Genomic DNA, 11,684 nt, shown 5'->3' on the forward strand with positions numbered 1-11,684 from the left:
TGTGAGCCCGGAAAACAATCCAACTGTAATCCGCGGGATTATAGTGAATTCCCAAGGGGTCGCTTGGGGAGTGGACGTAGGTGCTAAGGAGAGCACCGAACCACTATACTTCTTGTTGTTTGCATTGTGATTTGTTTAAGTTCACTAACTCATCATTTAACACAAGTAAGATAGTTAAAATTAAAAGAAACCAATTCACCCCCCCTCTTGGCTTGTCACCTTGGGCAACAGCTCTCCTCCCCCATTTGATTTTCAGCATGTGCCCTGCATGGGAGAAGTTTGAATTTGAATTTGAATTTCACCTCATGCGGCTGATTAGGAAGTAGTTTCAATTATCCCGCCAACAAGCTATGTATGGCACATGAGTCTTAAGTCTACATAAGGGAGTCATAGGCCCTTTGTGGGGATACATCTTTGATCATTGTATTTGCTTTTTAATGCACTTGAACTTAATCCCAAAATTAGAATTTAAGAATAATGACAAATGTGAGATATATGTAGAGGCCAAATTACTAAAAGACCCTTCCACTCTGTAAGTAGAGATTCTGATCTGCTTAAACTCATACATAGTGATATATGTGACTCAAGAAAAACCTCAAGGGGTAGAAACAAATATTTTATAACTTTTATAGATGATCTTTCTAAATACTGTCACCTTTATCTTATCAAAGCTAAAAATGAGGTCTTAAATAAATTCAAAGTCTATAAAGCCGAAGCTAAAAACCAACTAGATAAAAAAAAATTAATTAAAATCTTAAGGTCTGATAGAGGAGGTGAATATACCTCATTTGAGCTGACCCAGTTCTGTAAAGAACAGAGATAATTCATGAAGTAACAACTTCTTATTCACCCCAATCTAATGGAGTAGCTGAGAGAAAGAACAAAACCTTAATGGATATGGTTAACTCTATATTAATTAGTTCAGGTGCACCAGAAAATCTTTGGGGGGAAGCACTAGTAACTGCATCATATATCTTGAATAGAATTCCATTCAAACATAATGATAAAACTCCATATGAATTCTGGAAATATAGAAAATCTAACTTAAAATATTTAAAAGTGTGGGGGTGCTTAGCTAAAGTAAAAATTTTAGAAAATAAAAGAAAGAAAATTGGACCCAAAACAATAGATGCAATATTTATAGGATATGCAATTGAGAGTAATGCTAATAGATTTTTAGTGTTTAACTCTCAAATAAATGAAATTAATAACAGCACTATAATGGAAGCAAGAGATGCAATCTACTTTGAAAGTATATTTCCTTTTAAAACAAGGATAAATGATCAAATAAATACCAATAATAACTTAGGGACTAGTTCTAGCAGAACCAGATTTACAGAAGAAGAAGAAGAAACTGAACCTAGAAGAAGTAAAAGAACTAGAGTTGAAAAGAACTTTGGAGAAGACTACTACACATTCCTAATAGAAGACTCTCCTACTTCTTTAGAGGATGCCTTGAAATCTCTAGATGCCCCCTTCTGGAAAGAAGCAATAGATAATGAAATGCAATCTATAATCCAAAACCATACTTGGGAATTGGCAGACCTACCCCCAGGAAGTAAACCCATAGGGTGTAAATGGATCTTTAAGAAGAAACTTAGGCCAGATGGAACTGTAGACAAATATAAGGCTAGGTTAGTAGCCAAAGGTTTTACTCAAAAATCTGAGATTGACTTCTTTGATGTTTATGCCCCTGTAGCTAGAATCACTACTATTAGGATTCTTGTTGCCTTGGCTTCCATTCATAAGCTGGTTATACATCAAATGGATGTTAAAACTGCTTTCTTGAATGGGGACCTAGATGAAGAGATCTACATGAACCAACCCGAAGGTTTCATTGTCCCAGGTCAAGAGAAAAAGGTATGTAGGTTGATTAGATCTCTTTATGGTCTAAAGCAAGCCCCCAAACAATGGCACCTTAAATTTGATAAAATAATTCTAACTAATGGATTTAAATTTAATAACACAAATGAATGTGTATATTATAAAAAGAAGAATAACAAAATTATAATTTTATGTTTATATGTAGATGATATCCTAATTTTTGGATCAGACTTAGAAATTATTAATGAAGTAAAACAATTTTTATCTCTAAAATTTGACATGAAAGATTTAGGACAAGCAGACCTAATCCTTAATACTAAAATCATAAGGAATGAAAATGGAATAACTTTGTCCCAAAGCCACTATGTGGAGAAAATTCTTAAAAAGTTTCACTACTCTGATTGTCATCCTGTATCTACTCCCTATAATCCATCTCTTCATCTAAAGAAGAACTTAGGTGATCCAGTCAATCAAAGCTTGTATGCCCAGATCATTGGTTCTTTAGGATTTCTTGCAAATTATACCAGACCTGATATTGCATACTCTGTGAACCGACTAAGTAGATATACTCACAATCCTAATAATGATCATTGGACTGCTCTAGAAAGAATTCTCAGGTACCTTAAGGGTACCATATTTCTAGGATTACACTATTGTGGTTATCCTGCTGTTCTAGAAGGCTATAGTGATGCCAACTGGATCAGTGATACAGTTGACACCAAATCCACCACTAGTTTTGTCTTTCTTTTAGGAGGTGCAGCTGTATCATGGAAGTCTACCAAACAAACTATAGTGGCTAGGAGCACCATGGAATCTGAAATGATTGCCCTAGATACCACTAGCATTGAAGCCGAGTGGCTTAGAGATCTACTGATAGATTTGCCTATTGAGACTTCACCATTACCTTCTATATCTATTCATTGTGACTGCAGATCTGCTATAGATAAATGCAATCAAGAAAATGCAAATGTGAAAATGAATAGGCACTTGAAAGTGCGCCATAAATCATTGAGATACAAATTAAATAATAACTTGATTGCACTAAATTTTGTAAGATCCGAAAGGAATCTAGCTGATCAGCTTACCAAAGGATTGTCTAGAACAGTGGTTCTAGAGTTGTCGAGGGGGATGGGGCTAAGCCCATAAGTAAAGTCACCACGGTGGTAACCCAACCTGAAAAAGTTCAATGGGTAGAAACAAGCTAGATTGGTGACTAATGAGGAGCACTATTTGTTTTTCCCATCCCTAGGGCAACAGTGCTCATAAAAAGCAAGGGTTAGGTTGAGTTTTTACTTTTAATGAATCCGAGACCCATGAGGCAGGGTACCTACTTGCTCGTACCCTTTTTCAGGATTCACCTATATGCGTGTAGTCGTGAGGCCGCGACTGTGGGAAGTAGGCTGTTCCCTAATAACACACATGAAGAGATACCTGCGCATGGCCGTAAAGCGCAAACCCGCTTCGAGCATGTTCACGCTATCTTATGTGTGCTGTTGATGAAATCTAAGCCATGGACCAAGGTTCAAGGCATAGTCCACCTTGGCTCCACAGAGGTAATCAATTGTCACTAAGTGAAGGTTCAAACCGAAAGGTACCTACGTACACCTATTACATAATATAAGATACTCAGCATTTTATTTTGACTTTTTTTTTAATTTTATTTTGATTTTAAATTTTTTAAATATTTAATTTATGTGGGGGATTGTTGAATTAAATCAAATAATTTAAAAATTTGAAAACCAAAATTGGTTAACGGCCAAGTGGCAAGCATCCGTGCACAAGCAAGGGAGCAAACATGGAAGAATTTCTAATGAAAGCAAACCATGACAAGTGTCATGTATCCAGCGCAGGAGCAAACATGGAAAGGCCCCTCGAAGAAGGAAGGAAGCATGAACGGCCAAGATGCAATAAGCCGAAGAATCAAAGGAGCACAAGAAGACACATCATCAATCCGCGGGAGGGGAATCTTCTTCTTTTGACGTGCCTGAGCCTATATAAAGGGCTCTAGGGACACTACAGGAAAAAGGACTTTACCCGACGCTTTCGTTGAGCTTTGGCGACGCTAATTAGCGTCGGCTAAAATACCCCCGACGCAACGCCAAGCATTGGCAAAGCGTCGGATATACGAGAGTGGCAAAAGTTTTTGCCGACGCTTTACTCAAGCGTCGGCAAAAACATGGCTTTACCGACGCTTATATAGCGTCGGCAAAAACTTGGCAGAAACATGGCTTTACCGCAAAAATAGCGTTTTCCCCGACGCTTTTTTGCGTCGGCAATTCCTGATTTACCGACGCTTTAAAGCGTCGTCGAAATTAGCTTTCCCCGACGCTTTTAAGCGTCGGCAATTGCTCAATTGCCGATGCTTTCGAAGCGTCGGCACAGGCGTGCCGGTGGTGCCACGACCTTTTTTACCGACGCTTAAAAGCGTCGGGAATTGTCTTTTTTATAAAAAAAATAAAACAATAATCCGTATTATAAAATGCAAATTACAAAACATATATTATAACAATATGAACCTGTATTACATTGAAACATTGACACAAATACTCAGATCATTCAAAATATGAATATTGATATATCTGATTAAAACTCCATGTTTTTGACTCATGTATCAGAAAAGCTGCCATACATATTACAATGTACTCTAAAAAAGCAAATTACAATGTACTCTGAAAAAGCAAATTACAATGTACTCTGAAAAAGTAAATTACAATGTACTCTGAAAAAGCAGAAACATATACATATCAAACTCATAAAAGATAATCTAGAATGCATCAGGGACGGATTCAGCTCCATCATCATCTCTACTAGCGTTTGAAGTATCAGGAATCTACAAAAAAAATAAAAAAAAAACTTTAGAAGTTAAGAATAATGTGATACATTAACTCATATATCATAATTGATAATATGTAAAATATTAAAATATATATAGTTATTTACCTGAGAAGGGAGAAACCGTTGTAACATGGAAGAAATATTCGTAAGCTGAGACTGCAAATTTGCTTGGTTTTGCTTCAACTCATCAATAGTTGCTTGAAGCCGACGAACTTCTGCAGTGTTACTAGATTCTCTGGCATTTCTTGTATATCTACCCACTGAAGACAACTGAGTGGGGGTAACTCCAACGCCGTAACCCCTCACTCGACCATAACGCTCTGGGCCCATCAATTCAGCGAGCACTTCAGCTTCAATATTATGGGTCGCGTCGGATGATGATGACCCCCCGACGCGCTCCGAAATAAGATTTGTTGCCCTATCCTATATCTCTCAAAAAAAAATTCAAATTAATGTATGCCAATAATAAAACCAAAAAAAATACAGCACAAGCCAAAGATGAATACATACAACTATATCTCTTGACTCCTCCCGGACAAAGCTGCCATCTCGGTGGGTGTGAGTCATCCTATAAAACTCCACCCTACCAGGCTCCCTCCCATTATCATCCATCTACAACAAAAAGTATATTTCAAGAGTATACATGCTATATGATAGAATAATTTAAAATAAATTTAAATTATTTCAAGAAAGCTTACGAAATCAGCTCTACGCCTCGCATAACTCATGGAGCCTGAAGTGTGAGGAACAGTCTGTGATGCTCGAGCAGCTCTACCAATATTGGAATATGTCTTCCCCGAAAAACAATAAACAATGTAATGCATAAAATGTATAAATTTCTAATCTATAATAATAGTAAATACAATCTAAGGTATTGAAAAAATATACACAACCTGAGCTCTCTCGGAAAACCAGTAGTGGACAAGCTCCCTCCACTGATGAGAGATTACATCTGGAGGACAAACACGGGCCACCTCCTCTTCAGTCATGCCCTCGTGCTTCCAATCCGCCTTTAGCTTCGCCTTATATTCTTTCCATTTGCGGTTGACGGACTTCAGCACCCAATCATGGCTATTTGCAGGAAGGACAAATTTTGTCTACATCAAAGTCAAAAATGTTATATCAATGTTAAATCAAAAAATAATTGAAGATAGTAAGCAAATTCAATTCTTTACCTCAACAACTCTAAGAAGCTCAACCTTATACGAAGGAAGCATTTCGTTCCATTTCGTATAGTTGAGTGGACACAATTGTCCCTTCCGCGCAACCGATCCTAAAAAAGTTGATAAAATGCTTGCAGCATTCTTGATGGGCTGCCCCAATTCGTTGCAATGGACGACAATCTTCTCATCCTCAGGTAGGCTCCATACGTCCCGTGCTCGAGTGGGCCCTCGTGTTCTCCTCACTCTCCCCAGTCCATCTATAAAATAACAAGTCTATTAAAGGTAAATGATTTAAAATAGTTAGAACTGGAATGAACATCTAGCCATTAAAAGCAAATGATTTAAAGCAAAATAGTTAGAACTGGAATGAACTCATAAGTCAAGGAGCAATTGATCAGAGCGAATGAAACATCCTTGACTTATAATTATAGCATTCAAAAAATCAACAAGCCAGAATAAAAATATGAACATATTCCTTTGAGCTTAAACTTACTTTTCTTGAAAATATAATCTCAGCTGTCTCACCTAGAACAGCAAACAGACCTCTACTATTGTGTTACTGATTGGTCATGGCAAAGAGGTCACCCAACCATCAGTGAACAAAATGGCTGGTTGCTGAGTGAGAAGAGTGAATGGACCACCTTTACAACTTCCCTTGAGGGGACCCACCAAAGGAAAGCACGAGATCATCAGAAACAGATGTCCAAAGGAAAGCACGAGATCATCGTTACGTTATGCAGGAGCATGCTGCTATCTTCCAAGAGAACTTTCTTTCTCCGTAAGTTAATACTCATGCAAGAGAAACAAGAACATACCGGAACTGCCCAAAATGGCAGTGTTGCTTTTTAGAGGGTATCTCAGATCTGTCAACATGTCCTCTCCCACAAAGCGGTGGAAAGGCTCTATGACATTCAATATGATATCTATGACCATAAGTAGCAGCACTACAATCCAGTCATGCATATGGAATCTTGCTACTTTAGCTCCATGAGATCTTACAGTATGACCTCCTAACTGAATATCTGGCATTGCGTCCTTGGAAAAGAAAGATGCAGAAAGTTCAGAAATATAGCCAATCTATACTATCACAAATTTTGTTGCCATTCTTTCCCAGCAAAAAGAACCACACAGAAACAATCATGAGATTTTATAATAACAAGTGAAAAGTTCACTTTCAGCAAACATACATAATATATGATAAAATCAAAAATTTTGCCAAGGGTTCATCTGTCTATAAGATGCCATAAGAGTTCTGGGATGTTTAGTAGAAATTGACACTAGAAGAAGAGATTAACGAATTTAGTACTGTAGAGGTGTACAGACTTAGGCTTCAATTTTCTGATCTAGTTAGCAATTTATGATATTTCCTCTTCCTGGGCTCCATAATCTTCTCTATTTCATTGTCTTTTGCAATTAAGAATCATAATCAGTAGTGACCTCTTTTAAATTGTCCGCTTAGGCTTTCTAGCGTACACGAGGGAAGATTAAAATGCTTAGATCTTTAGGGAATAGAAAATAAACTGAAAGATTGGAAATAATAAGGAGCACAAATACAGGAGAAAGATTAGGGGATTATCCTAGATGGTTAGGTTGGTTTTGGAATCTGGAGAGATGACTACAAAAGAATATAGATAACACAGTACAAGAGGGTCCTATGAAAGCATAGCACACAGTTTGTTCTCCTTCAGTTGTCCTTCATTCTCCAAAGGTGTCATATAAAAGATTTGGCTATGGACAAGGTCTTCCAATCTGTGCAAGACAAAATAGATATCCATAATTTACCAAAAATAATATGAGGTACATTCTTCGTGTCCAGATATCCAATTTTAGTGTTAATTATGCATAAAATAGATTATATTCCTTAATCTAGAAATTTTTTAAAGGCAAATGATTTAAAGGCAAAGGATTGTAAATCAAATTACCCAGGACGTCCACGTCATCCGTGTCTGGACGATCTGCAGGTGGAGCGTGCTCCGACTGGGACCCGGACTGAGTATGGGGCTCATCGGGCTGTTGGGAACGATCAGAAGTAGATCCCACAGATGTGTGCTGAAACTCAATATTTCTGAAACGTCTTCCTCGCGGCATATTGTAATCTAGTATGCACAAAAAAGAATCAATATTAGTTAAATATTAAAAGTACATTACTTTTAATATTCTTATAAAAGAAGCATTTGATGTAGGAAAGAGCTCTCCTTGTCATTTGTTAGGTTGCCTGTACTTGCAGTCACACATAATAAAGAACTCAATCAACAATATAAGCAAAAAAGTTACGATATCTGAAAATCCGGAATAAAAACACAACAGCAAAGATACACGACAAAAGCTGAAGCCTCCTTTGTCAAACAGACACCTCGCCAAAATAGATATCACCAGCTAACATGTGGCACATGAAGAGTACCAGTTCACAGAAGGTATGATTTTGTTTATATTGATGTTTACGTTGCGGCAGAGTTTATCTTCAAGTGAACTGCCTTTGCAGGATATGAAACATCAGTAATCATATTATCTTACAAAAGTAATGTGTTTTAGGAATTCTATTTGCATGGTAGTGAGATTGTATGCACTTTAAGAGATTTGATCAGCGACCTAGAGCATTCCTTATTTGAAGTTATGGAAACTGTGTTTCATGCTATCTTCTAGGGACTCTTTTTAGGATTTAAGCCATGTTTCTGTATTGTTATAACTAACAACAAAGATAACTTAATTGTAAGATATCATCCCATATATGTTCAGTGATTGGAGACTTCAGTTATTTATGAAGTATAATTGGGTGCATCATGCTATCAATGTGGACCCAAATCAGACTCAAATCACTAACTTGAAGTCTGCTGCTGCCCCTCCATTATTCCCTCTTCCTCCACCTCCTCCTACTCTTCCTTTCATGTGTCCTCCTCCTCCTCCTCCTCCTCCTCCTCTCTATCTATCTATCTATCTCTCTCGTTCCCTTAGTTTCCCTCTCTTTTGTTTGTGCTGTTTGGATGGCTACTCTGGCTCTGAGGAAAGGTTAGGGTGGTTTAAAATGGAGGAGTATGCCAGCTTTGCTTTCCTCCTTTGGTTCTTATTATAGTCTTTTTCACCACCTTTTCCCTCTCCGTCTCTCCTCCTTTTGCTTTGGGCTGTCGATCACGGGGGAGGGCTCCTTTGTGGGCCCTAGCTTTTTTGCATCTTGAAGTAAAGGTGGATCAGAGATCAACTTAAGAGTAGCGGAAGAACTAGAAAGAGGGCTATGCTGAAGAATTGATTTATTTATAACCTCCACTCTCGAGGAATTCTAATATATGTTCTTGAGTTCACTTGGTAAGTAGAAGACTGCAAAGAAATCTTACGGTTTGGGGAATAGTTTTCTGGGGGTCTATGATGATAGGGAATCTCACCTTTCCTCTCTCTTTTGGAAGTACATATCTAAACAAATAGAGTGCGGCTAGGGTAACCTTGAAGTTAAAGTATGGTAGCCTTATAAACTTAAATCCTAATTTTAGATTTTTGCTAAATTCCATCTTCGTACAAAATACCTGCAATTTGAAAATTGAACTGACTAACCAAGAGAAAAAAGGAAGGGAATAGAAAAATGAGATTCTATAACAAATATATGCTTTTGCTGGAAAAAAAAGAGCACCAAACAGAAAAGAAATTCGGAAAAAAAAATACATGAGGCAATTCAAATGCCAGAAGTCTCCAATCACTGAACATTGAGTCTCAAGTTAGTGAACATTGAAGTCTTCACTAACTTGAAGATATCAGACTCAAATCACTGAACATTGAAGTCTCAAATCACTGAACATTGATAACTTAAGTCTATTCTCCCACATATTTTAATTTTATGTCAGGACCCAAATTAGACTGTCAATGAAATAATTAGATAAAATAGACCACCTGATGCTAAGGAATGAAATAGACTCCATTATTATGACAGAATCATCGGAAATACCATACAAATAGCAATGAATTTCTGCTAGTAACATGAAAACTGGAATTATTTACCCGAAAATTTATTTACGGAGAGTATGAGGATCACTTACCTCAGACGACGGCGATGTCGACGGCGGCGGAGTAGCTACGGCTCGCTCGAGATGGAGGTGAGATGTCGGCGCTAGGGCACCGACCGGCAGAGGATGAGGAGACGGGGCCGGGCGAGAGTTAAAGACAAGAAGAAAACAAAGAGGAGGAGGAGGAGGAGGAGGAGGAGGAGAAGGAAGAGAAGGAGGAGTAGGAGGCTTACCTCAGACGACGGCAAGTTCGACGGCGGCGGAGTAGCGGAGTCTTCGATCGACGATCGGGGCTAGGGATGGAGGTGAGATTAGGGCTCAGAAGGAGAGGGGGCCGATCGAGCTAGGGATTACCTCAGAAGGAGAGCTCGACGGCAGCGGGGAAGTCGGCGCGCTCGCAGATAGGAAATGAGGAGAGGGGCTAGGGCTCGCAGACAGGAAATGAGGAGAGGGGGCCGATCGAGCGAGGTGTGGGGTTTTAAGTTTTCTAACGACGCTTATAAGCGTCGTTGTTTCTTGAACTTATAACGACGCTTTAGAGCGTCGTTGCAGATAGCAAATCAGGGGAGGGGGCCGATCGAGCGAGGTGTTGAGGTTTCTAACGACGCTTATAAGCGTCGTTGTTTCTTAAACTTATAACGACGCTTTAGAGCGTCGTTGTTTGTTTCGCTTTTCCAACGCTAACCCAAAGCGTCGGGAAAGGTTGGCTGTGAGCCAACCTTTACCGACGCTTTCCCCTAGCGTCGGAAAAAGTTAGTCGGCAAAACCAACATTTGTTGTAGTGGGATCATTTCAAAGGACAATCAAAATTTTCTCTTCTCCCTATTCCAAGAGTCTAGATAAAAAAGGCTCTAGGGATCATTGGGGAGAAAAGAAATAAAGAAAATTTTTCTTCTCCTCATAATTTTTCTAAGTTTCTTTTGAGCTATCTGCAAGCGTGAACGTGCTCTTCTTTCTTCCCTGGAGGCGCACTGACGGGGAAGACGTGGTTCTGTATTGGGTCGTCGTATCTCTAGGAGATCTGTGCCAGCAGACCCGTGCGTGGGGGGCATAAACTTTCCTGGGACAGCGCATCAGCGTGCTTCGATCCACAGGCCATCTTCTCTCTCTTTCTTCATTTTATTATTATATTGTCAAGTTAGTTATTTGCTAGTTTATTCTTTTTATTTATTGTTTTTGAATACTAGAAATATTTAATTTATCAATTATATTTGTGCATCTAGGCTAACAATATCCATCCTCAGCTCTGCCTTTGTTGTCCTACAGTGGCCAGATGCTACTTTCACAACAATTAGCCCACTTTGGAGAATGACGGATCTATCTTCAACTTTCGCCAATCGCTTCATGACCTATTAAGAGTTCCACTAGAGGGGGTCGGAATAGACCTAGCGATTGAACAACCCCTCTAGCTCAAGCGAAGGAAAAAAGAAAGCAACGAAGTGTCACAGAGATCGATCCCTTGCCCCGAAAGGTGGATCCGTACTCTATTTATAGAGGGTACAAACAGCTGAGATCAGAGCCTCCCAACATAATTGCTCGCCACATGTCCAGCTATCGAGTTCTAGGCCACCCGTATTCATTTCAGAAAATATTTTCTATGAGTCGGTTGCTGAGATGGCATCATTCAATGTCATCATCTAAATAAAGATGACACAAAGCTCAATGAATCCTCGCTCGAAAAGAGTCTCTTGGAGCTCCAAATGAAGGTCAGCATGACAACATTTGCACCTTCACGAGGGAATGGAAAGAGCCCAGCCACAAAATGACTGGTAGGTAGGGCACTTTCGCGCTTGCCATGACGCTCTCATCATCCAGCACTGAGTAGCCTTACCTTGGGCCTGAAGCGGATTATGCAATGGTCAAGGTACCGAGC

The 11,684-nt window shown here is 39.0% G+C and overlaps 1 protein-coding gene across 1 annotated transcript; it reads right to left on the minus strand.

Annotated features, from left to right (window-relative positions):
- Positions 1-4,579: 4,579 nt before the first annotated feature.
- On the minus strand, positions 4,580-5,609 carry LOC120106078. The gene is made up of 5 exons (XM_039118932.1): positions 5,553-5,609; positions 5,358-5,450; positions 5,170-5,271; positions 4,765-5,082; positions 4,580-4,654 (listed from the first exon to the last, which is right to left on the minus strand). Exons 2-5 carry the CDS (start codon positions 5,385-5,387, stop codon positions 4,589-4,591), a joined length of 516 nt encoding a protein of 171 aa, XP_038974860.1. The 5' UTR covers positions 5,388-5,450; positions 5,553-5,609; the 3' UTR covers positions 4,580-4,588.
- Positions 5,610-11,684: the final 6,075 nt, after the last annotated feature.

Source organism: Phoenix dactylifera, unplaced genomic scaffold (assembly GCF_009389715.1).
Source record: "Phoenix dactylifera cultivar Barhee BC4 unplaced genomic scaffold, palm_55x_up_171113_PBpolish2nd_filt_p 000450F, whole genome shotgun sequence".
Lineage (NCBI taxonomy): Eukaryota > Viridiplantae > Streptophyta > Magnoliopsida > Arecales > Arecaceae > Phoenix > Phoenix dactylifera.

Bases quoted from the DNA above. Each gene is read 5' to 3' on its own strand.
- LOC120106078 (XM_039118932.1), bottom strand. From the start codon at position 5,387: ATGAGTTATGCGAGGCGTAGAGCTGATTTC. The intron at 5,272-5,357 runs GTAAGCTTTCTT...TTTTTGTTGTAG, and splicing joins CGAGGCGTAGAGCTGATTTC to ATGGATGATAATGGGAGGGA. The intron at 5,083-5,169 runs GTATGTATTCAT...TGAGAGATATAG, and splicing joins AGGAGTCAAGAGATATAGTT to GATAGGGCAACAAATCTTAT.